Source organism: Sceloporus undulatus, chromosome 5 (genome assembly GCF_019175285.1).
Source record: "Sceloporus undulatus isolate JIND9_A2432 ecotype Alabama chromosome 5, SceUnd_v1.1, whole genome shotgun sequence".
Classification (NCBI taxonomy): domain Eukaryota; kingdom Metazoa; phylum Chordata; class Lepidosauria; order Squamata; family Phrynosomatidae; genus Sceloporus; species Sceloporus undulatus.
This window is the reverse complement of record NC_056526.1, coordinates 97912459-97939340: the sequence shown is the minus strand read 5'-3', so window position 1 is coordinate 97939340 and position 26882 is coordinate 97912459. Positions and strand designations below refer to the sequence as shown.

The following is a 26882-nucleotide window of genomic DNA, read 5'->3' as shown; positions in this document are numbered from 1 at the left end:
CATAGTTTTTGTGAGCTTTTTGGGCTATGTGTCCATGTTCTAGAAGCGTTTATTCCTGACGTTTCGCCAGCATCTGTGGCTGACATCTTCAATAGTACTTTCTTTAATGTTTAGAGAAATTAATGGAGTTGTATAGCCTAATTTCTGACACTGAAATAAATGAATGGAGGGCAAGGAAGAAGCCTGTTTTATCCTGTGTTCATATCTTTGTCAGATTGCTGAAGGGTGTGACTTGAGCTGGAAGCACAAGTAAGGCCTTGCTGTAACCACAAGTGCAAGGAGAACTGATACCTGAAATACAGACAGCAAATGGTGGACTAGGCAAAAGTGAAACTCTAAGGATCAATTGTAGAATTGTTCCCTCAAGTATTATAGCATACACTTTTCTTCTAGCCCTTACTTTGTATAGACACTTGTCCCTCCATATTCACTAGGGTTAGGGGCACAAGACCCCCCCTTAATTTGGAAAAACCACAAATAACAAAAATACCATGTTTTTATCTGAGAGGACACCTCTCTAGGAATCTCTAGGTCCATCAGCGCAACCCTGTGGTCATCATCCGACAGACACTGACCATAGAACTGCGCTGGAGAAGCTACAGATGCCTAGTAGAGCATTCTCTCTAGGAATCTCTAGGTCTTTCAGTGCAACTTTTAGTTAAAGTGGACCATAGAGCTGCACTGGAGGACCTAGACATTCCTAGAGAGAACATATTAATCAAATCCATGAATAATCAGATCTGCAAATATCAAAGATGCAAATATGGAGGGATTAGTGTAGTATATTGCATGGTCATTGGACGGTTTAATTGGTTTAATTTTCTGTCTTACTGAGGTATATCACTCTGAGGAACTGGGGGTAATGTCCAGTTTGACTCTAAGATCTCAATATTTAGACCAGACTGACCTTAGATTTAAAGACAGATGTTTTACATAATTAGTTCCAAGAAAAGAAAGAAGCTGGTGTCGGGGAACTCATTGCTCAGGAGTATGGAGGGAACTGTCTGCCAGACAGACAAGATGAATCAGAAAGTATGCTGTCTCCCTGGCATATGCATTTGGTATGTCACAACTTGCTGAAGCTCATCAGTACCCCTTTCTTCTTAATCATGTGGGCACTAATGACAATGTAAAGTACACCTACAGTGGCCAAAAAATCCCAGGTTCACCCAGGTTCACCCTGTATACTCAACATTCTTGTTTACATGATGTATGGCCTGATTCACAGTGAATCTGTTTCTTCTGGCCCTTATCCCACTCGTAAAATCCTTGCAGGTTATTCTGGATTTCTCTAGGAAATCTAGAAATTCCTGAGTGTGGACAGCAGGGATTGAGTCAGATTTTTGGGGGGGGGGGAGAACAGATGGCAGGCAGTGCCTTCATTGCCCATGTCAGCTGTTCCAGGCAAGAAAGAAAAGGGAAAAGGGTTATATCTTTAGGCTGCCACTGCAGTCATCCCAAAGCTCCTCTCTTTATCCCTGCTTCTGACACATTCCTGTCTGGTGTCTGAATGAGGTGCCCAACCATGTAATCAATGTTGGGAGGGCCCTCATAACTGAGTACATGGCTGGGTACCTCCTTTCCTTTCCTAGGGAGTTCTTGCCCAGGAAAGCAATGCCAGCAGCCCTGAGGATAAGGGAACAGCAACATGTGGTCCTGATCCAGATTTCAGGTGTGGGCATCAATACAACCTCAGTGTGGAGTTTCCCAGGTAATTGTGGCACAAACAGTGGTGAATCTTGTCCCAAAAGCTCTGGGTTGTACCCAAAGTTTTTCAGCAGTGCAGACAAGCCCCTGATCAGCTTGTACCATAGTCTACGCTGATGAAAAAGCCCTGGGAAGGAAGGTGAAGAGTTTTGCTAGTTCTACCAGTGAAAGATAGAGGACAACATAGGAACAGGAAGATACTGCAACTGAATAGCTGGCTGCATACATGGTGTCAACAGCAGAGGTTTGGGGCCATTGTCTTCAGTTTCTAGATGAAGGACTAATGTCTACATGTAAGCAAAACATCATGAAGACCGGGAAGAATGTATTTGACAAAAACATGATGAATCTGATCAAGAGGGCTTTGAACTAAATCCTTGGTGGGGGAGGAGTAGGAAATAATAGCTCAAACATCTATCCAAAAGCAAGCTCTAAAACCAAGTATATGAATACTAGAGGAGATGTAGTGGATGGGAGGCACAGTAAAACTTGCAATGAAACAAAAGATGTGAATAAAGAAGGCTATAGCTGTCTACACAAATCACATAGTTTGGGAAACAAACACGATGAGCTTGAAGTCCTAGTGCAGGAAGGCAAATATATCTTTACAGGTATATATATTAGGTTTATATTCAAGTTGTTTTTACCGACCCTATCATGGAGTTTTCTTGGCAAGTTTCATCAGAGGGGTCGGCCAGTGCCATCCCTCTGAGGCTGAGACTGTGACTTGGTTGGGGGTGTGTTGTTCCTTCTAGTCGTTCTTGGTGACCCTAAAGCAAAACTATCCTGGGTTTTTTTGTTTTGTTTTGTTGTTGTTTTGTTCAGAGGAGATTTTTGTCATTGCCTTACTCTAAGACTGGAAGAGTGTAACTTGCCCAAGTGAGTTTCATGGCCGAGTTGGGATTCAAGCCCTGGTCTTCAGAGTCGCCCACTCAAACCACTAGACCATTCTGTTTCTCTATATATTACATATTTGGAGTACAGTTCAGCAACATCTGGGTGATCAAAGTTGCCCACTGTTGTGTTAGATGTATCTTTTCTGTATGCCCTGTCTGATGTATCTTTTTATCATAATGATGCAATTATGCAAATATATTTATAGCTTAATATCACTTACCCATCCCTATCCATTTGGAATATGTGAGAGACTGAGTGTCCCTTGGGTGGTTAAATATCTTTCATACACATGCAGTTTTCTTCTTTAAAAAGTCAACTAGAAAATGCATGTATGTGAAAGTCTGATTAGTTACCATACGGTATCCTTATTCTCCAACCACAAGTCATAGAGAGCTGGAAAAGACCTCAAAGGCCATCCAGTCCAACCCCTGCCATGCAGGAATACACAATCAAAGTACCCCTGACAGATGGCCATAACCAGAAATAATTTTGTGCTGTGCACATTGGCAGATCGTTCCCAACTCTTGAAAGCAGGGATAAAATACCCATTAGTATGCATAGTCTGTATATTGATTTCATAATTGCTATTAGCGATATCACTCTGTAAACCTTTTTTTCTCAAATTCATGCATACAAGATATTGTGTTTAGATAAGATTTTTTAAAATCAAAGTCTCTTTATGCTGGAAGTATTTTTTTTAATTGTAGAAAATTTTATTTCTTATCTAGGATCAAGAAAATCAGATGGTGACAGCAGTGATCAAGACAAGAAGGTAAACTTAGGTGGCAACAGAACAATGTTTTTATACTATGGGGCAGAGTTTTTTAAATGTAACTATTTTTAAAGGATATTGGTCAGTATTCTATATCAGCTGCTTAAGTATACTTAGTATACTAAGTAGCAGTCGTAAATACAAAAGAGTTACCTAGGTTTATTCAACTATAACTGTTCCATAATCACAATTGCTACTTAGTCATGAGTATGACACTTTTGCCGCCATTGTAAGCTCCCCCCAAAGCTACTTTACCAGGCATCAGCTGCTGGCAATCAGAGAACTGGTGAATTACATTTCTGATTTTGGAGGGAATCAGGCCAGGAGAGGTTACTTAGGCCTGAGACAGATGAGCCGAAAGGGACGTGGTGGCAGTGATACTAGAGCTCTGAACCATGCAGCAAGGACACGGTCCTGAACCCTAGTATGTAATGGCGACGGCCTGATGGCATCATCCTGTCCACACGGCACTGCCATCTTGACATAAGGGATGTGTAGCGTCCACATGTTGCTGTGCATAGGTTAGGTCACGAGTGTGCCAGTGGTACACTCATGACGTAACCTGGATGCCGCAATAAGAACCGGGTTCTTTTTACTTCGGAGGGACTTTGCGCTGTTTGGCGGCTGCGGCATCCCTCCAGAGTTAAAATGGGCACCTGCAGACTGCTGTTTTCAAGCAGTCTATCTTGGCCCTTTTTAAACTAAGGCTGCATCTGCACTGCAGAAATAATGCAGTTTGACACCACTTTAACTGCCATGGCTGAATGGTGTGGAATACTGGGATTTGTAGTTTGTTGGGGAACCAGAACTGTCTGACAGAAAAGGCTAACTCTCATAAAACAACACATCTGAAAATTTCATAGCATTGAGCCATGACAGTTAAGTACAGTGTTCCTGCATTTTACGTGGGTGCAGCATACATGGCTTTCAGCATATGTTGAAAACCATGTCTGAAAAGCCCCTTGCGTGCCCCAGAAGAATTAATGGACCGAGGCGCACACATGCCGCCACACCACAAAGTGCCACAGGTGCAAGCCCCATTTCTTCGAATGGGGCTCCAGCACACATGGATTTCCCCTTACGTGGAGGGATCTGGAACAGATCCTTGCGTAAGGGGAGGGCTCACTGTAGTGTCACACTGCATTATTTCTGCAGTACAGACAAGACCTAAGTAGCTGATGTAGAATACTGGCCATCAGTATGGTTGCTTTTAATTGACAACAAGTTTACTTGAATATGTTTACTTAAATATCTGTGAAAACAAAGATTGAAATTACATCATAAGGATGGCCTTAGAAGGAGCTCTCATTCAAGCCTCTTTAGAAAGTGATCATATTTTACCTGATACCTTGAGTTACTGAGATCTGTTCCTACACAGCTGATCAAAGCTGGCATGTGAGATTTGACTATGACAACAGCCATATAACTGTTAATAGCTGTGATATCACAGTGAAGTTTGGAATGCTTTCTTAAAATAATAGTAATAATAATTATAATGTTTATTTCTCACCTGCCTCTTCCTGTGGGTTGAGGTGGGAAACAACAACAAATAACAGAACACATATAAAACCACACCCACACACACGGTTTTATGAATATAAAACATATATAAAAGCATATAAAACCAATACATATTAAAAACTAATAACAGCAGTAGTTAATTTTTAAAAATAAAAACGTGTCATTTAAATCTATACATATATACATATAGCAATATACTAACACAATGCTTTTAAATTGCTTTTTAATTTTGTTTTTGAAATGCCTTAACATTTAAAAATATAATCAAGAGTGTCCCTAAAAATAATGTTTTCAAAGTAAAGAGTAAATGTTACTTGCTACACATATTCTAATAATGTTACCAGTCATTTCATTACTTGGTAAAAGAACAAAAAGTAATGTGCATAGCTGTGTTGGCCATTGTGATGTTGGTACTTGTAACAAGTTACTTCCAGTTGTTTTCTACCAATCTTTGGGCTTTGTTGTTGAGCACAGAGAAAGATGCTTTCTGTAATAATATGTTTTTAAAAATAAAAAACCGATTTTGCAAAATGCAGAAAGTACAAGGGTTACAATACCATTGTACAAATGTATAACAAAAAGAACACAGAGGAGATTTTATTACAGAAGACAAATTATGAAAAGGAGGGACAAGTGCTGTGAGAACAAAAAAATTATTCAGTGAGAAATCTACTTTTTGGGTGTCAGGACTATTGCACTATATTAATAAATTGGGCATTACACATCAAGTCCAACTGATTTGGCTTTGAGCTTTCTCCAGGATCTTTTGTCCTGCTCATCTCCTCTTAACCAAGTGAGATATCACAAATCTGATCCCGTTTTGTCAGGGAATGGACAAAGTTGTCCACTCATTTCATGTCAACCTGGAGTACATTCAGGAGTAGTAAGAGCTGTCCTGCACTTCTTCTTCTAAGAGTAAAGTCCAGCCCTATGTTGCGTTGGTCCATACCTGGGTTTTAATTTGAACTTTAAAGAAGCTACTCAAGTTGCTGAACCTATTTTGGGATAAGGTTCAGCATCCTGGGTAGCTCCTGTAAAGTTTAGAGCAGATTCATTGACAAAGAAGGCACCAGCCACCACTGCCTCCTCTCCTTACATCTGGCTACTCCACTTGCAGAGCTCAGAGGCTCTGTCACACTAGACGTTATCAGATAAGGGAAATTCAAAGTATAATCCAATGGCAATCCGAATGCGATCATGGGGTTTAATGTTATTGCGTGATAGACTACCACACACTATTTCAGGCAATGGGAAGTCAGTCCGAACGCAATCATGGGGATTTATGTTATTGCGTGAGAGGTGATCACACACAATTTCAGGCAATGGCAAGCTATTTTGGGGCAATGGGAAGTCAGTTTGAACGCAATTCGAGTTCACATAAATTCACTGAACTGGCCCCACTTTCTTTTCATTCAAAATTAGGAAAAATTCCTCCCATGTGATAAACTTCTCCGTCTTCATGTTTAGCACACCATTGCCACCACATCAGGGTGAGATGGAGCAGCAGAAGCTCTGGCCTAGGAACAATTTAGTGCACTCTTCTCTAAAAAGTTAGAACAGGAGGATTCCCCGCAGCAAACTAAAGATAATTTATAGGATACCCCAACAGGCACAAATCCTGCAAGTGAACTGGTAATGGAAAAATTTAATACCTGCTGAAACTGAAGTTTATACTACTACTGCCTTTAGCAAGTATGCACATGTTTCCCTGCCTGTGTGAACTGACTAGAAAACATCAAATGTGTAATGTTGGAATTTGTTCTTCAGCTTAAGTCTAGCTGGCTGACTTTGAAAGGGGACATGGATGCCAGAACCTGTTCTCCTGATCTGGATACGCAGTCACTCCCACAAAGTCCTGGAACAGACAGAGAACTTCAGCGGCTAAACAACAATGCAAACTGTACCTACCTAAGTAAGCACCATTTCCTTCCACTCCCCAGTTGTGGCAAATTCATTGGGCTAGGCCATAATTAATGCAATTACTTCAGTAAGATTAGTCTACAGCAGAGCAGACCCCTGTGGAATAAGCCCCTGATAGGAAGGCCTTCCTTGGTTAATAGGAGAGGGACACCAGTCAATAAGACCATAGCTAACACAGAATGATCACATATGATGAAATTAAGATTACTGTAACTGCTGGCAAAAAGTTTTTAGCTTTACCAAAAGATTTTTCAAAGTTTGTCAGTTATTAATTTTAGCCATTTTACTATGCTCTTTTTCAGCATTTTCTAACTCTGACTGCACAGTGTATCTTGTGTAGTACTTTAAAAATTAGAAATGATTGCTAGAATTATTAGAAATGATTGGTAGAATTGTTAAGATTTTTGGAAGAAAATGTTGGTAGAGTGGAAGTCTAGAAATATTGGTAGAATGGGCAACAAGTGGCCAGGCAATGTCTTTTAAAGAATAAAAATATGTTATACACTGTTCTGTATTGGGGTGTTGAGGATGTTAAAATGGTGACTACACTCAGCCACTCAGATGTGCTGGGCCAGATTTTTAAAAAAAGTGGTATCAGGGCAGATATCAACCATCGGCCCTGCGACAGAACTGGGACTTCGTCAGCTGGCCCTCGTTGTTATCTTTAAAATATTAAAGTGAGGTATATACCTCACTATCATCTGATTGTTGTGTCAAAAACTTGGGGGGGGGATCACTGTCATACCACCAACAGCATATTTTCCGTTTCACTGCATATTTCTAATGTTTCTGTTCCAGTTTAAAATTTTTCTCTGAAGGCAATCTTTCTGTATTTCTTAAAATAATATGAAAAATAGTACATTTCTAGGTACACAGCTTATTTATCTACTGTATCTGTTTATCATCTACTTTCACTTTATTGCAAGTTTGTCACTTTGTGTGGATGACACTGTTGAGTATGTGCAGTATAGAATGTCAGCTTCAGTTGCTTAATCTCCTTGTGCCTATTTCAGTCAACAGACATATCTAGGACTTCAATGTACAACTGTCTCAGGGAAATGGATTATGATCAGCTATTAAGTCTCGTAGTGTTTTCTTTCACCTTTCAGGCACTCTTACATACAGACTACTGACACTGTGTGCTTTTCCCCTTCTGCCCCAGAACCATGTTGGGGGGGGGTCAGTCTTTTCATTGTAATTACTTACTTTAGACACAATATAATTTTATTGTTAAAAAGGTATCTCATTCCCTATGTAGCTGGAACTAATCACGGCACAGGGTTTCACCATAGCATACCATACCATATACATACTGCCTTCAAGTTGACCTTGATTTATGGTGACCCTGTGAATGAGACATCTCCAAGACCCCCTATCCTCCACTTGTCTGCTCAGGTTCTGCAGGCTCAGACCCTGGTTGAGTCTACCCATCTAGCAGGTAGTCTTCCTCTCTTTCTTCTTTGTAGTCTTGGTGAATCACATACATTTCACTGTGCCTGCGCAGAGCATATTCAGAGTTTTCTAGGGAAACTAGGCCTGATTTTTGGCAATAGTGCCACCTTCCCTGAGTCCCCGATTCAGACTCATTCACCTCAATTCCTTTTAGTCTGCCTCGTGAGTGCCAAAATATTTCTTGCCTAGGGTGGCCAAATACCTAGAGCTGACCCTGCTTCTCAAGTTCAAACTTATCATATCCTCAAATTCCTCTTGTCTCTACACAATACAGACTTGTTTCTCTCTTCAGTGAAGTGCTATCTCACTGCTATTTCCTGAGAACTACAGCAGAAAAGACATCCTCTTGTTTTGGAGATCCAAACATCAAGGAATTTCTCAAGGGTTACCTATACTTGCACCAACTGGTCATGTGTCCAACACTCTCCTGAAGCCTTGAATTAATTCTCATCAGATTTTGAGGAAACCCTATGAACACTTGGCCATGTGCAAGTTCAGAGGGAGATTATAACTAGAGATAAGTTTTTCAAATTAAAAAAATCACTTTCCTTTGCCTTGATTCCAAAAAGTTTGGTGGCTTGCAGGCTTGTTTGATGCGCTGGAAGCCTCCAACCCTCCATACAGCCACACTCTTGCTTGGCATGGTTTGCTAAATCTCAGGACTCTTCCCTGGCAATTTTTTTAGCCGAAAAAATCAACAATTCCACACCATTCCCTCCCCCTCCCCCCCAACAAATGTGGCACTCCTCAGGGTCCCCTAGGTCCTGGGAATTCAGCTATTGGGTGTTTTTGTTTATTTAGCCCCGAAATTCTACCTTTATGGTTTTTGACCCAAACTGGAAGTCTTCCCTAACGCCTTATTATTATGGTTCAGTCCTATTTTACGTTGTGTCCTTTGATTGCTTTTTGCTCTCCTGATTATGAAAGCCACTCCATTTCTTTTCATTTCCTGAATAGAACAGTGTGTAGTTTGAGTCAAAATGACCCATTCCTGTCCATTTTAGCTTACTTATCCTAGTATTGCTATGTTTTTGCATTCCATTTCCTAGTTTCCCTTGGCTCAGGCATCTGACATACCCTGTTCCTATAATATGTGTGGTACTGCTTCAAATGTTCTTTACTTTGTCAAGTATGTCTACTGCCTGGACTTTTATCTTTTTGTGTTCTTCTGTGCCTTTGTTTAGTTCTAGTGTGTGATTATCCACTGTGCCTTTCCATTTGCTCTCTGCTTGTGGTTCTGGTCCTGCCATTTGTTCCATTCTGGGCTGACTCATCCCAGGGTTTTCTTGGTCAGAGGTTCCCGCAAGCTATTGCCTGCCTTTGCACTGTGTTAACATGGTGTTAGCTATGGTGTCACTGCTCTTCTCCCTGTGCGCTTCTCTATCAGTGTCACGGCTGTTGCCCAGTAGTTTTTTATTGCTCTATTCCTTGTTGTCCACCTCCATCCCGCAAATTCTGGATTTGTTGGATTTGTGTTACTGGCTGGTGGCTCTGGAACTGGGGCACAGCATCCTGATAATGCACACCCTGACTCCACCCCCAGGGCGCCATGATGCCATGTGCCACTCCAGTAAAGAGGCAGTCTGTAGAGCCCCTCACTTATTCAGGAGATGCCCTTCCACTTAGACCATGTGGTCATGGAGAACACAGGATCAGAAACAAACAAACAACTCCCTACACATGCCTTAAAAAGAAGTTGGAGTCAAGGATGCCACCTACCAGACACAATTCACCTTTTTGCTGTCTCCTTGGAGATGGGGCTGGATCTGGAAAGACCCATTCATACCCATATTGCCTGTGTAATATCACTGCTAAGGATTGACCTTCTGTTTTGCACTGCTTTTCTCCTAAGTCATTTCAGTTTTAAATAGCTCACTCATTTTGTTCGATTTTGTTCTTTTGATATTGTGAGCAATTAGAATAGGTGACATGCAACCTCAGCTCTGCAAGAATCAGCTTAATTAGGCTTACCATGTGTCCTTCTTTGCCCGGACATGTTCTCTTTTTTCAGAGTTAAAATATCTGTCCATATTTCTGGAGATATTTTTAAATATTGCTAAATGATCAATTAAATTTATTTTTTAAATACAGTAAAGGAATTTAAGTGAGAGTTATCATACCCATCAGTGATGTAATCAGTCCTCTTTTTTTGTTTTCCAAAATAGGGTAACCCTAGCTTGGTATAATTATATTATATTTAACTTAATATAATTTTAATGCATTTGTCTTTATTTGCAGTCAATAGGTCATAAAATCATCAGGTTGAAAGATGCATGTGATAGAAAAGCATTCAGTAAAATGTCTAAATATAAAAACAGCTAAAAACAATCAGTTATTCATTAAATATAGTTAACATTGTTCTATCATAGATGGCCTAATAAGAATTAACAAAACCAATACAGGTCTGGTGGCAGTCTGAGACTCACAATCATGTAACATGCTATATTTAATGCTACTTGGTAAAATTGTTACTGGTATAATGGTTGGTATAAACTATAGTGTTTAGAATTATAGAATCATAAAGGGACCACAAAGATCATCCAGTCCAACGCTTTGCCATACAGAAACTCACAATCAAAGCATCACCGACAGATGGCCATCCAGCCTCTGTTTAAAGACCTCTAAAAAGGAGACTCCATCACGCTCCAAGGGAGTGTGTTCCACTGTCAAAGAGCCCTTACTGTTAAGAGGTTCTTCCTAATGTTGAGGTGGAATCTCTTTTCCTGGAGCTTGTGTTCATTGTTCTGTGTCCTAGTCTCTGGAGCAGCAGAAAACAAGCTTGCTACATCCTCAATTACACCCATTCAAATACTAAAACAGGGCTATCATATCACATCTTAATCGTCTCTTTTCCAGGCTAAACATACCCAGCTCTCTAAGTCTTTCCTCATAAGGTATGGTTTCCTATTATATGGTATATAACAGGACATATTAATGGTGGAAATATAATGAGACATGTAGTAAATATGTAAAGTTTTATAACGAACCTTATGCAAAAGGCAATATATAAATTGTGTTAAGTGCCTAAATTAATACACAACATGCAATATGCAATCCCTTTCTCACATCAACATGTGTTCCTCACAAATAATTATGTATCTAGTTATTAAACACAAGATAATAAGTTATTCACAATTGTATTTTTATAAGTAATATCAATAAAGAGCAAAACAAGGGGCCACCCATGTATATATTAAGTTCATAGTTGACAGCTTATTATAAAAATGAGCAATGTGAAGTACATACAGAATGCTGCTTCTTTAAGTAAGACTGTTCTGAAGTTAGAGAAATTCATTGTAAAAATAATTACAATGCTTGTTGTTGTTCTTATCAGAAACACTCCATAAACAAGAGCTAATGAGTAAAGTGAAGGTCATATATAACAATGCTGTCGATTTCAAGCTGAACTGTTGTAGCGCTGAAGTAATTATTTTGTGATAATAATTATGATGTTTGTTTGTAGTCATTCTTGTCAGGTATGGAGGCCCGCGCTTGTTCCACCACTTCATCAGATGCATATTTTGTAAACAATCATAATGAATTCAAGGTTCCTCCATAAACTTTAGCAAGAACATTATTCAAGTTTCCTTTATAAAGTTCAGCAAAAGCATTTACTTCAACAAACTCATACTATACATACATTACACATTATATGAAAATATAACAGAAAGCAAACTAAGGTGGCCACATTTAAAGTGCCCAGATAATGTGGGATTATTTCTATAGTGGACCCTTGTTATACGCTGGGGTTTGGTTCCAAGATCCCCCGTGTATAACAAAATCCACGGATACTCAAGTCCCATTAAATATAATGACATAGCAAAATGATGTCCCTTATAAAAAAAAGTGGAAAATCAAGGTTTGATATTTGAAATTTATACTTTTTTTTAATATTTTCAAACTGTGGATGCTTGAATCCATATATAAAAAATCAGTGTATAAGAAGGGCCAACTGTAATGGGTTTTTGAATATCTGCCTGGACTAAAACATCCTTTAAAGTTCTTTTATCATGAATATCATAGGGGGAGATTTGCAGCATGGTATGGTGTTAAAAATATACCAATGTTGATATATATATATTTAATTCATTGAGGTTGTTGTAAGGTAAAAATAAAAGTAGTCCCTTGACATGAATGTCTAGTTGTAACCAACTGCAGGGGGTGATGCTCATCTCTGTTTTCAAGCCAAAGAGCCAGCGTTGTCCAAGGACTGCTCTGGTGGTCATGTGGCCAGCATGACTGCACCAAATGCTATTACCTTCCCACTGAGAAATGGTACCTATTTATCTACTTACATTTGTATGCTTTCAAACTGCTAGTTTGGCAGAAACTGGGACTAGTGACAGGAGCTCAGCCCATCATGTAGCACCCGGGCCTTGAACTGCCAACCTTCTGATCTTCTGATCATCAGAATTGGCATCTTAACCACTAAGCCACCCCATCCTTAGGTTGTTAAAGTGTTAATGTCAATTAACACTTTAAACTGGCAAAACACCATCCCAATTCATTTATGTTCTGTAGGTTAGAGGTAATACATATGACCAGATACAGTGATGCGAATTATTGTACTTCTAATAAAAGAAGCTAGATGGATATGTAAATTAAATTAATTAAATTAATCTCTTCCACATAGATTAAACCATAAGAATGATTTATCATATTTTTGTAGACATTTGCTTTATCTTGACATGACTTATCCTCCTACTCATTACTAGCTGTACTCAACCAGGTTGATTAAATATGGACCCTATGTACACCTCTAACTCAGGCCCGAAACACACAGGCCAAATAAAGCACCTTTCGTACACTTTGGGGGGTTGTAGTTCAAACTATGCATGCCACCAAACCGCTTGGAAGTTGCTCCGAGGCCACCTGAGCTGTTCCTGCAGCAGCGGCCAGCTTCAGAACCACTGGGTCCGGTTGCTGCAGTCCCAGAGTGATTGGGGCCAGAGTGTCCTCTATATGCTCCTTTTGCCCCATTTGCTTCACCTTTTAAAGGCCGAGTGCCCAAATTGCAACCCAAAACCCACTTATTTATTGCAAAGTGCCATGTCCCTCTGGCTTTCCAGTAACAAACTCTGGCAAACTCTGTGCTGGGATGATGGCACATGTGCCCACAGAGAGGGCTCTGAGTGCCACCTCTGGCACACGTGCCATAGGTTCGCCATCACTGCCTTAGAGAGTTCATTTTACATTCTTTATCAAGGCAGCATATACAGGATCTTGAGGCAAGATAAGCTGATACTTTTCCCACCTTAGTTTGTTGTCTTTTATTTTTTCATATACTTTGTAATGTATGCATCCAATTCTACAGTATGGGCTTGCAGGAGTGAATGCTTTTGCTGAGGTTTATGAATCATAAAATCATAGAGTTGTAAGAGACCACAGGGGCCATCCAGTCCAACCCCTCTGCCATGCAGGAACTCTCAATCAAAGCATACCCAAAAGATGGCCATCCAGCCTCTATTTAAAGACTTCCAAGGAGGGAGACTCTACCACACTCTGAGGGAGTGCATTCAACTGTCAAACAGCCCTTACTGTCAGAAACTTCCTCCAGGAACTTTGAATTCATTATGATTGTTTACGAAATAAGAGCCTGATGAAGCTTTACCGAATCGGTGGAACAACTGCAGACCTCCACACCTGATAAGAACGACTAAAAACATCATAATTATTTTCACAAAATGATTTCTTCAAGGCTGCAACAATCCAGCTTCAAACCAGCAGCGTTATAAATGACCTTCACTTTACTCATTAGCTGTTGTTTATGGAATGGAACAACTACAAGCATTAGAATTATTTTACAAGGAATTTCTCTGACTTCAGAAGAGTCTTACTTTAAAAAAAAAAAAGCAGTGGTTCTGTATGTCCTTCACATTACTCATTTTGATAAGCTGTCATCCATGAATTAACAGTAGATGTGTGTGTGGCCCCTTGTTTTGCTCTTTATTGATATTACTTGTAAAAAATACTATTATGAATAACTTACTACCTAGTGGTTAATTACTAGGTACATAATTACTTGTGAGGAGCACATTCTATTACATGTTATGTGAGAAAGGCATTGCATATTGCATGTTGTGTATTAATTGATACTTGGGCCCTTACACAATTTGTATGTTGCCCTTACAAAGATATATTATAAAACGTTACATGTTTACTACATATTATTATTATTATTATTATTATTATTATTACTAACCTTTATTTATAAAGCGCTGTAAATTTACACAGCGCTGTACATAAATCTCATTATATTTCCATCATTATTATAATAATAAACACTATAGTTTATAGTGACCATTATACCAGTAACAGTTTTACAAAGTAGTATTATCTATAGCATGCTGCATAAGTTTCAAGTCTATTGCCAGACTACTATCGGTATTGTTAATACTATTATTGTCTGGTTACCTTGTTGTTGCATATAATGGCCTAGTACGAATTGTCAGATTTAATAACTTAGCTATCTGTCCTGGAAATATCTGGTTGGAACCTTTAAGCTAAATAGTTAAAACAACCTCAGAGAGCTACCTAGGAAAAGCTAAATAATTGAGGACATTAGGTCTTTCCTAGCCCCTTGATAGTAGTAACAACTAAAGAATGCATGTAGGAGAAATTCAGCTTCAATATTGTTGCAGTGCCAGCATTCGTTGTACAGTAGAATTGTATTGCATCTTCCAGCTAGTAAATTAGAAGGAAGAACACTGAACCTTGACATGGATAAAATCTTCCTGTATTTGGGGATAGTTAACCAACCCAAACAGAACATTCTCTCTTTACATGGAAGGCATAGTAGACACAGTGAGTGGGGAGAACAAGGTTCACATGCTGTTCCTTGAACCTTTGAAAGTTCTGTATGAAGTAGATTTGGCACCGTCTAAGTGCATACATAACACTCAGAAAGGAGATAACCTTGCTGAAGTAATTTTATGCACCACAGACTTTGTTCAGGGTGGATAATAACCTATTTTGAATGCATTTAGTGCCAAATCTATTGAATTTGTAGTTTTACAAGGTCTTTAGCCTTCTCTGCCAAAGAGTTCTGGTGACTCACAGAACTAAAAAATCCCAGGATTTTATAGGATGCAGTCATGACAGTCAATGTGTTGTCAAACTGCATCATTTCTATAGTCTAGATATAACTTTAGTCTTAGTCATAATGTGACCTGAAGATTTTGGTAGAATCTCCAGGGAAAACCAATTTTCCTCCCCTCCTCTACATCTCTTTTAAATCTGGTTTAGTTCGAATCCTAGCAATCCTAGCACATTCACTTCTCCATTTCTGGGTGGAGTCAAATTAATGGACAGAATGTTATAGCTGATTTTGTTTTTCTTTAGTTAAATGTGTTACTGTAATACGCTATCAAGGTAAATAGAAGATAGTTATAACAAATTTACTATTGTTATGGTAAAATGGCAAATAGCATGAGATCAGCTACATGAATTTAGAGTGAAAGTGATAGATTTCTTTCTTCATTTTGATCTCAAAGGCCTATTTATTATGTACAATATAATTTAAATATTTGAGATGAGCTTTTGCTTATTGCTCACTTGTGACTGATATGCATGCAAAAGAATGCTTTTAATGAAAATATTTTTTTCTGTTCTTTATCTCTTATAGGGTTTCCATATTCCAAATCTGCTTCTCTTCCTGACTATGGAAAGAATGGGCTACACCATGTAGGTAGACATAAAAATATCTAAGAACATTGGCTGTGCCATATTTGGTCAGACTAGCATTCTGTCCTTTGGAAACTGGGGAGAGCATTTTGCCATCAGTCCCAGTATTTCCCAATCCCAGAGGTGGGGAACTTCAGTTCCCAGGGCTACATTCAACCTTACAGGGATCCCAGTTGGTCCTCTGGCATATCTGCACTCCACTCTGATTGTCAGTGGCTCTTCAGAGCATGAGAAATTGTCTATTGTTATTGTTTGTTATTGGTTTTTTTCTTGGGGATATAAGGGACTGAACTAGGGACCTTTAGTAGACAAGGCATATGTTCTATCTCCGAACTTCAGTGGCTTCTAAAAGCATGTGAAAAGCAGAACTATTTAGGGTTACTCTATACCTGTATTTCCAAAGTGAAAATATCAGAAGTACTATGTATAGCAAGGATTGATAACCTCTAGGATCAGGGGACTACATTTGACCCCACTGCCAGGACACCTCTGCGGCAATACCCATCAGCTCTGAATCCACTTCTGTTATTTTAATAACAGCAAGACCAACACTTTTAAACATATAAACAAAGCATGGGGGCCAACACACCTTATTTTTAAAGCATTATTCTTCCTGGAGGCTTCCATTAGCACAAACTACCTTTTAAAAAATATGAACCTACCTTGCTTACATGATAAAAAGCACTGATTTTGCCACCAAGGCAAATTCAGCAGTTGAGATGGTACAGTCCCTAGCACGTTCTGCAAAAATAGTTGAGGGGCATTTCCACTCCATGTACTCTATGATGAATTACCACTGTGGCTAATAACCATTTCAATATGCATTTATAAATCACTTTCACAATCAGACAGCTACCACACATCTTTTTTATATAGAATGCACCAGTCAGTTTTCCAAAAAGTGAAAAGACCTATCATTTTACTAGCTATAATCACTTTATTTCATCAATTATATATCACAAAGGGGAGCCTCTGTTAAAAAATAGTAATGTTGTATAAAAAAATAAATCATAATATCATGCATTATTTACCACCTTATTTGCCTAGGTATTTTTCCTCAAGGGAAACTGTACTTGACTTTGCAAAAATAGATCAATTAATGAAAGAAAAAAGCTGCAGCACAAGACAGGTAAAGATGTGGCAGGAAAGTACCTAACCACTCTAAGGGATTTCACAGCTTTTGGTCCTGACAAATTACATCACAAGTTACTGAAGACACACAATCTTGAGGAGTCTCTCTCTCTCTCTTTCCCCTTTTTAAAATGCTTTGAGAATAGGTTTGAGGTACATAAGTGTTGTCCACATCTTCAATGTGGATTGGTTGGGATGGACCAGGCCATTCCATTTGATTATGATAAAGTTTTCCTAAACAACCATTCAAGACTTATTCAGGCCCAAAACAGATGGGCCAAAGGTGTGGCTTTCAGGTCGATCCAGGGATGTGATTTTCAGATGATGCATGCCCCCTGATTGGACCGAAGCTGCACAGCGGCCACCTAAAGCAGCCCAAACTCAGCCACAAAAGGAGCACAAAAAGTGCTCCTTGCTGGTGTTCTTCTGCAGACTGTGGTGGCAGCTGACCTCATAACTATGGAATCTGGTCATCCCAGTCCCACACTGAACAGGGAGTGATTGGTGCTGCAGTGGCCAGAGAACACTCCAAGCTACTGGTCTGCTTGATCCCTCCATGACCATTTCCAGGGTCAGAAATTCTCTATTGAGGAGGGTTAGACTGGCTACGTTCCTCCTGTCTGCCTGGCAGGTAAAGACTTTTTAAAAATTCCTGTGGACCTTTGGCAAATAGCCTTGTTTGTTGTGGAAGGGGTGTTTAACTGACACACTTTCTACCTTCATCCATGGTGGGAAAATGGGATATAGATCAAATAAATAAATAAATAGTAATAACCGATAGTAATTACAGGGACAACACAAGTGATTGATGTTATGTCATTGTTTGATATCATGCTACCCTGATCACTCGGGAGATGTTGTGGATATAGATCAGGGGTAGGCAACCTGCGGCCCGCGGGCCGGATGCGGCCCGGCAAGGCCTTGGGACCGGCCCCAGCCTGGTCCTGCCGCCGATTGCCACTGGGGCCTTTGGGGGACAATTGTCTATAGAAGCCTCAGAAACATGCATTTATATTTAAAAAATTTTAAAAATCAGCAAATTTTTTCACATGTCCTCCATTTTTTTTAAAAAAGTGTCTTCCATTTGAAAATTTTGTCCTACATTTGTCCTGGTTTATTTATATATTTAATTTTTTAAAAAAATTATTTCATTATTTATTTTTTGGCTTCGGCCCCCCAGTTGTCTGAGGGACAGCAACCCGGCCCCCGGCTCAAAAGGTTGCCTACCCCTGATATAGATTGTAACAGGGCCTTCAACAAGGTCCCCCTTGTTTCTCTTGTTGGAAAATTGATAAATGATGCTAATTTTAGGTGGGTATTAGATGGGGGCATGATCAACCTGGATAGAAATGACAAATGAAGTCCCACAGGGTTTTGCCCTGGGCCCACTGTTTATCAGCTTTATAAATGATGAAAGAATGAAAAGCATGCCCATGAGACAGCAGATGACAACAGATTGGATGTGTTGGCTATAGCCTTATAGTAAAGAGGCAGGATTCTAGATGACCTCGACAGAATGTAAGATTGGCTAAAAACTCGCAAAAATTAACATTAGCCATACTAATTACCCAATTAGCTACATTCCCTGTCAAACTAACTTCTAACATATTAAAATGTGCTAAACATTTTTAATCAAGGTCATGTTAAAAGCACCATAAAAATAGCAACAGAGTTCAACAGCAAGAAACAAACCAGTAAGACTAGTAGAACAAGGAGTCCTGCTCACCAAAATGTCGCTGTTACCTATTTCTATTTCAATTTCCATTTTAATTCATTTTAAAGTGAACAGAAACATACAATCACTGAGTTGGAAGAGACCACATGGACCAATCCAACTCTCTGCCATGAAAGAATACACAATCAAAGCACTCCTGACAGATGGCTATCCAGGCTTTGTAAAAACCTTCAAAGAAAGAGACAGCACCACACTCCTAGGCAATGTATTCCACAATTGAACAGTTCTTACTGTGAGGAAGGTCTTCCTAATCATGGAAACCATTTACTGAAAAAGCCATACAACTAGGCTGCTTTGCTTTACATGTTGAGAGAAATATTTTAAATAAATAAGCACACATTTGAATTTTGCAAATGGTAATATTTTGCTGAAACAAACTGTATTTTTCTTTCTGATATAGGGTAGCACCATGACCCAGTATGATGCTGACCAGGATGCTGCTTGGGGGAAAAGAGGTATAATATTAGCACAGTTATCCCATTTTTGACAGTATTTTCCTTGAGGAAATTTTAGTCTAAAGTTCTCAATACTGTATAAAACATTTAGACACTAGTCATTACTCCAATCTTCCAACTATGTGTGTTTGTTTTTCTCTTACAGAATACCAGGTAAGGAGCCCTTTTAAGAACAGAACATCAAAATCATCCACAAATAGATCCTCCCTTTAGAGATTGAAGTAAATACCTTTGGCAGCAGGGAACTGAATCATCCTCAAAATGTTAAAGGAAAAACTGTGTATCAAGCAACCTTTCCTGATTTAAGCAGTTGCTGCCCTGAGGTGAACTGTAGCTTTGCCAGTTGTGAAGAGTAAGGATTTTGCCTCAGGCAGCAAGAGATTCAAGGACTAACCTTGAATAGGCTCTTTTCAGAAACAGTCAGTGTATTCCTTTTTAGAATGTTCTTTTATTGTATGTTAAATTAATATATATAAGTATAATATAGAGTTGGAAGGTAAAGTCAGTGCACTACAGCTGTATGTTGAAACCCTTCAATGCATCCAAGAACAGGAGGACTTCTTGAATAGAACACAGGGAGAACTCATCATACAGAACCAACAGGAAAAACCTGCCAGGGAAAACGAAGAGACTAAGTAAATGAAGAACAGTAAGGAAACACCCTGTAACAGTGAGGAAACACCCTGGAAGACTATCACTATCTGGAACAGAAGGGATTCAGAATCTCTCCAACTAACCAATTGCTTCCAACATTTAATGAGAAAGCCAGGAACAGGAAACCCGCAACAAGTGACACACCATACCAAGGAATGAGTTACTGTAATGTCAAACCACAAAAAGAATGAAAGAAAGGTGCTGATGGTTGGGGACTCATTGCTCAGGGGGTATTGTGCTAGCCTGACAAGATGAACTGAGAAATGTTCTGTCTTCCTGGCATATGTGGATTGTCATTGACAACTTGCCAAAAGAACACAGACCTTCCCCTGAGGACAGGTCCAGGCAAAGGAGGAGAAGGACAGACAAGGCTCCTCTGCCAAGGGCTGGGCAAAGCAGAATGAGAGTGGAGTTAATATTAATGAATTCTAATTAACTGTTATTAATTTTATCTAATTAATTTATATTATAGTCAATTAATTATATCTGCAGCCCTAAGTTTAGCCTATGGCCAAGTTATGCAGGCCTGGCCTGGCTTAGAGGGTTGTTGCTATTGGTGTTGGACTTTAAGGCCTATATTCTTTACTGTCATTTGGGTCTTGAAGAGATGGTCCATAGCCTCATCTGTGGTGATGCAAAATAGGCCCTGACTATTGAAACGAAGGTCTTCTATGCACTCCTCATGTCCCTTAAGAGGCTAACTGAGTGCAACCAGATGTATCATGGGAGGGCTGTTGCCTCCAACATTACTTTGGTGGTGTAGTCTGCAGAATGATGGACTGACTGTATGGTGGGTAGCACAATGGCTTCTGGTGGCACACAGATCCTATGAGAGGTTGAGAATAAAGGAGAGCATCTTATGCCAGAGGAACCTCTGGTAAGTGGCCATGCAGGCCTATATGTTTGCTATCCATACTGCTAGGGCTGAGGATAAGTAGAACCTGCAGCCAAACATGTCCAACTGTCTGCCTTCCCTGTTCACTGGTGTGCAATGTGCCTTCTTCCTGTTCTTGGACTGGGATGCCTCCACTGCTGTAGAATTGAGGTTTAGGTGCTGAAATAGGTAGAATAGGTCAAGAGTGCCTGTTACCAGCTCCGGCTGATATGCCAGATGCACCCTTTCCTGGAGCTGGGTGACCTCGAAACTGTAGTACATGCACTGGTAACCTCAAGACCTGATTTTTGCAATGCGCTCTACTTTGGGCTACCCTTGTGCCTAGTCTGGAAACTTCAACTGGTAGAGAATATGGCAGCCAGATTGATTACAGGAACAACTAGGACTGACCATATTACACCAATATTGAAATTACTCCACTGGCTGCCTGTTAGTTTCTGGGCACAGTACAAGGTGTTGGTCATTACCTTTAAAGTCCTCCATGGCTTGGGCCCAACCTATGTAAGGGATTGCCTCCTTCCGTATAATCCACCCCGTACCCTCAGATCCTCTAGGAAGAATTTGTTGCAGTCCACAAGGACCAGATTGATGGCGGCCTCCCAGAGGACTTTTTCCATGATCTCTCCCACCTTATGGAATGGCCTGCCGGAGGAGATCCGTCAAATTACCAACCTAGAGAGCTTCAAGAAAGCTGTCCAGATGGATCTCTTCCCGAAGGCCTTCCTGGAATAGAACCCGGCCACATAAAGATCCCCCCACAGACATATATAAGTGAAGACTCTGCCCACCTCTATTATTCTATTATTGTACTATTGTTTTTAGATTTTATTGTCTGTAATTTTAATGGATAGAATTGTTTAATCCTTTTTTAAGGGGGGCGAAAATTGCATATATTGTATTTTTTTAAAGGTTGTACGCCGCTTTGATTGTAACAAAAAGCGGGATATAAATAAAAGTTTTATTTATATTATTATTTATAGTTGGCACCCTTGGGTTGGGTCTAGTACAATTTCTCCAAGTGTCATGACAAAGGTGGCAGGGAGGCTGGTTTTCTCCAGAACTGGTTCAAGACTTGCTATAGGTCTGGTAGCACTGGGATCATGGCTGGGGTCACAGCCTGTGAGTCAGTCATCTAAAATACTGGGTCTGATGCTGGCGAGAGGAGAGATGTGGCTTCCAAGCCTAAGGATTTGGCCATCTGCAGGACAGTGTTCATCAACATCTTGATGCCCTTTGGGGGGCAAGTCTGGTGTTTGGCATGATTTGATGGTGACAACTTCAGAGGGAATGAGGAGTTTGAGTCATATTCCCCTTCTGAAGAGTCTGGTGGATCCTGTTGTTAAGGGTCCAGAAGCACAGCAGATGTGCTGGAAGTGACAGGTGGGAATGTGGTCAGTGGGACTTTGGAAACTAGTGGTAGTGGAACTGGCAGGGATGACTGTGGGATGATGCTCAGGCAGTGCACTGTGGAGATCACAGACCAGTGACCTGTGAAGAATGCAGCTTTGGTGGAAATCCAGCTGCAGCTGGAATTTTGGTTGAGTTGAGCTTGATGGCGTATGAGGCCTCTTCCAACTGTATTATGCTACAATATAAGTATATTTCAACTGTATGTAAAATTACCATAAGAAATATTTGATTTTCTAGACATCATGTTTTTTTTTTCTTTTGTAAAATAGGTGTATCCATATGAAACCCTGATTGTAACAAATAGGGTTCGAGTGAAACTACCAAAGGATGTGGACAGAACCAGACTGGAGGTAAGAAAGGCTCTTGTTTATAAATATCAAAGTAGTACAGTTTGAAATATTTTAATTCTAATCTCGCTTCATCTGAATTTCAAGTGGGCTCAGTGCACACAAATTATGTTACAATATAGCAAGATAATCTGGTTTCAGATTCAGTTGTGCTCGCCAGGATTTTGATTCTGTTATACTGACAGGAACATCAGAAGACTCAGAAGCCTGATGAACCCATCCCATCTCACCTACCTTCCTCCCAGGCTGCTTTAAAATAATTTATTCACTAAATCCTGAACTATTGAAAGGCCAAAATCCTTGGGACTGTTTCCTGGAGAGCATTTTTTAGGAATATGGACACCTGGAAATTTAATGTCACTTTCTGGTTCCAGGATACTGTTGTATAGGACAGTGATGGTGAACCTTTTGCAGACCGAGTGCCCAAAGTGTAACCCAAAACCCACTTATTTATTGCAAAGTGCCATGTCCCTCTGGCTTTCTAGTAACAAACTCTGTGCTGTGGCAACAGCACATGTGCCCACAGAGATTGCTATGAGTGCCACCTCTGGCACGTGTGCCATAGGTTCGCCATCACTGGTATAGTATCACGAATGATTTTTCATGCAGGGAGTAGTGGAACACATAACTTCCTGGGTGCCTAATGTCCCAAAATAAATATGCAGGAAGGAGTTGTGGAAAATTAAGATTAGAGTTCCTAGAACTTCTAGTGCTTGGATCACAGCTATTCCGGATACCAGGAAATAACTGAAGGCCATGTAGAGAGTCTCCCATGATGACTCTACGTTGCTGCTGCCTACATGTAATTTATAGGGAAAGGGAGAGATGGCTGCAGTGGCAGAGAGAGATGGCAGTGGGAGGAAATCATTATGGGCTAGTTACAAATTGGTGGTATTGGGGTTGGTCTTGTAATGATGATCTCAGGGCAAACATAGAAAGAGAATCACAATATTAACATATACAATAAAGGAATTAATATTTTATCTTGTGGAAATGCAAGATATAGACGTAAACAATAAATTAATGAGTATTTTATACTGTGGAAATGATTTCCAAAAGCAGGAGTGAATCTAATAAAGTCTTAATGTGTTTATTTCTGGTACCATGTATAAAATGAAGGCTGAAATGTTTACGGTATATTCTTTTGTCTTTATTTTCTTTATTAAGCGGCATTTGTCCCATGAAGAGTTTCAGGAAGTTTTCAAAATGAGCATTGAGCAATTTGAGCGGCTTGCACTCTGGAAAAGGAATGAGTTAAAGAAAAAGGCTTTGCTTTTTTAGCATACCACAGAGAAACAGAAACATGCTTGATAAAAACAAACTACACACTTGCCACAATTTTATCATGTGCACTTGCTGTTAACCCTTTATCTAGCTTCATTGTGTTAGGGATGGGGAAGCAGAAACAATTATTTTAGTAACTGCTGGGTCTCTAAGGAATATAACAAATCTTGCTTTAACTTAATTATCGCTTTAGCTCTTGCTTGTTGCCAAAAAGAAAAGAAATAATTTTAATGGGATAGAAACAAGTGCCATTTCGACCACTAAAAGGAAGAAAGTCATCATTTTATTGCACTAGTAAGCAAAACATTTACAAAATGAAAACAGAGGCGAATGAAAGTCCCCACAATTTTTTAAAAGCACTACTTTGAAGCAAATGTGATAAAAGGCCAAAGAAAAGCATGTTGGAAAGTCACTCTTGCCAATGTTTGTGTGTGACATCTTTTTAGGAATAAAAGCAAACCTATAATAAAGCACTTTTAAGTCTCATGTTCTCACTTAAATAAAAGCTGCTGTTTCAAATGTAAAGATGCAAATGAAAGATAGCTATCAAAATCTTTATTTTAGTAAAATTAGATTGTAATGTAAATGTGTTCAGACTACAACAGAGGCTGTTCAACAACCCATGCTAAATGAAGAACCTGATCTGAAATCTGTAAACAATTTGCTTGGGTGGAACATTGTTTCCCTAAATAGAAGTACTTTGGGTTAATTCAGCTGTAGTTCATGTAAAAATTGAATCTTCACAACAGTCAGTAAATTCTTATGTGGAAATATCATAAGGTTGTGCAATTCTGATTATGTATTTCTATTTTTTCTACATCTCACTCTGGTACAAAGACTGTGTAATGAATCTTGACTCTATGCACCCATTGGTGTCCACATTAAAAATATTGTTTTGTAAGTGAATGTTATATGGTTTGTTACTCTAGTGTTTGCCTTACTTAAGGAGGTACTGTTTAAGGGTTTAACACCTTACTAGTAATATATAGCCATTTGTCTATGTGTGAATATTTGTCTATAATCATTTCTCTATGAGCAGTACATTTGTCTGAGTAGACTTATTCAATCAGTGGTTGAGTGATGAATCAACACGTAGATAAATCCCATTGATGCATCCAATTGAATCCCTCTGCCTGGGACTAACAGTAGAATTTAAGTGCGTATTGAATTAATTGGGACTTAGTCCTGATAATTGAACTCACTACACACACACACACAAAATTTAAGATTTAGGAGAAGGTATGTGCTAACTACTTTTTTCATATAGCTAAGCATTTGACTTATGCGTCATTAGCTAAAGCCAAAATAAGGACACGAGGAATCTTTTAGAACTCTTCCCAGCTGAGCCCTTTAAGCATGATCTTTTAGAACCTCCTAGCCCTGCTAATGAAAAGTTGTGAAAGTATTTTTCCCCTTTGTTAATTTATTTTTTTTAGTAGGAAGATGAACAAACCAGTGGGGTAGATAGAAGAAGTGAAGGCGACAAGGTGATTATTCAGTAATTATTGACTCTGGAAGCACCATTATAATTCAGGAGTAAATCCCAGGAAAGAAAATCCTGCAGAAATTTAACATTCACTCTCACAGAGAACCCCAAGGAGCTGCAGAAAACCTGTTTCTTAAACTAAGCCTATGTTTGGAAGGAAGCTTTGAAAGTAGCTTATAGTGGCAATGGCCACCCTGCTTACATAGCACTGAGATATAACTTACAGCACCTGGTATTTGTTGGTGGTCTACCATTTGAAGTACTAACCAGGGCTTACCTTGCTTCGCTTCCAAGTATGCCAACATAAAATGTCAAATGCTTTTAGACTTCTGCAAACATGGTGCTGGAGAACAGCATCACACTCACATGCCTTTTCTGTTTCCTATTTGGGTGAATAATTACATAGTAACTAAGCAGTCAATGCCTACTTAGACATTAGAGGGCAAACAATGATATAGAGAATCGTTTCCCTTACTAGAAAGAAATGTAAATTTCTTATACAGTTGACTCTTCATATCTACGGATTCTTTACTCACATATTCAGTTATCCACAGATTGAAAATATTCCAAAAAATATAACTTCCAAAAATCAAACCTTGTTTTTGCCATGCCATATAAGGAACACCATTTTACTATGCCATTATGTTTAATGGGATTTGAACATCCACAGATTTTAGTATCCACAAGGACTCCTGGAACTAAACACCAGGGAATACCAAGGGCCTGCTATATTTGTATTCTACCTTTCCTCCAAGGAGTACATAGAGAGATGTTGTAGCACCTTTGAGTACTCTAGGAGCTTTCCTAGACTTCAGTCTACTTCCTCAGATGCATTTGGATATGATGATGATGATGATGATGTAAAAATATCTTGTTGCACCCTTTGAGACTCACTGAAAGAAAGAAGCTGGCAACAGGAGCTTTCCTAGACTTCAGTCTACTTCCTCAGATGCAAAAATTGAGGAAGTAGACTGAAGTCTAGGAAAGGTCATGCTGCCAATTTTTTTCTTTCTGTTAGCACTCAAAGGTGCTACAAGATCTCTCTACGTATCAACGAACGCAGCTATATCTTTGAATTCTGTCCATATCCTCTCCTCTCCCTTTTTCCTCACAGCAAGTCACTCTGAGACGAAGTGAACTTTGCCAATGAAAGGGAATTTTGAACCTGAATCTTCCTTATCCTGTGGTGTAACATCTACTCCATATTAGTTCTCACTGTCCTACTGAAGTCAGGTCCCTGTACAGCCAAACAAAAATGCCTCTTACAAGGCAAAAAGAAAAAAAATCTAGGAGGATATGAAAAAATGCTTTTGTGAATTAGTGTCATTGTGGAGGCCTAGATGTTCACTCATTCTGGTTCTCTGAAGATCGTAAGGGGCTTAGAAGTCTTTTGCCAGAGGCACAAAGGACTCAGCTAAGAAGGGCTCTGTCAGTAATACAGTGGTACCTCGGGATACGAAATACCCAGGTTACGAAATTTTCGGGATACGAAAAAATCCCATAGGGAATTATTGTTTCGGGTTACGAATGTTT

General features: G+C 39.5%; 1 protein-coding gene across 3 annotated transcripts in view; it reads left to right on the top strand.

The window, feature by feature from the left end:
* Window positions 1-24349, top strand: part of ABLIM2 (actin binding LIM protein family member 2) — a 77885-nt gene extending 53536 nt beyond the window's left edge. For all 3 annotated transcript variants that reach the window (XM_042468853.1, XM_042468852.1, XM_042468851.1), the window contains 7 exons: window positions 3333-3376; window positions 6665-6809; window positions 15894-15952; window positions 19219-19273; window positions 19419-19426; window positions 22502-22582; window positions 23747-24349. In XM_042468853.1, the coding sequence (XP_042324787.1) occupies window positions 3333-3376; window positions 6665-6809; window positions 15894-15952; window positions 19219-19273; window positions 19419-19426; window positions 22502-22582; window positions 23747-23860 (506 nt within the window). In that variant the 3' untranslated portion in view covers window positions 23861-24349. The remainder of the gene's footprint in view (window positions 1-3332; window positions 3377-6664; window positions 6810-15893; window positions 15953-19218; window positions 19274-19418; window positions 19427-22501; window positions 22583-23746) is intronic.
* Window positions 24350-26882: the final 2533 nt, after the last annotated feature.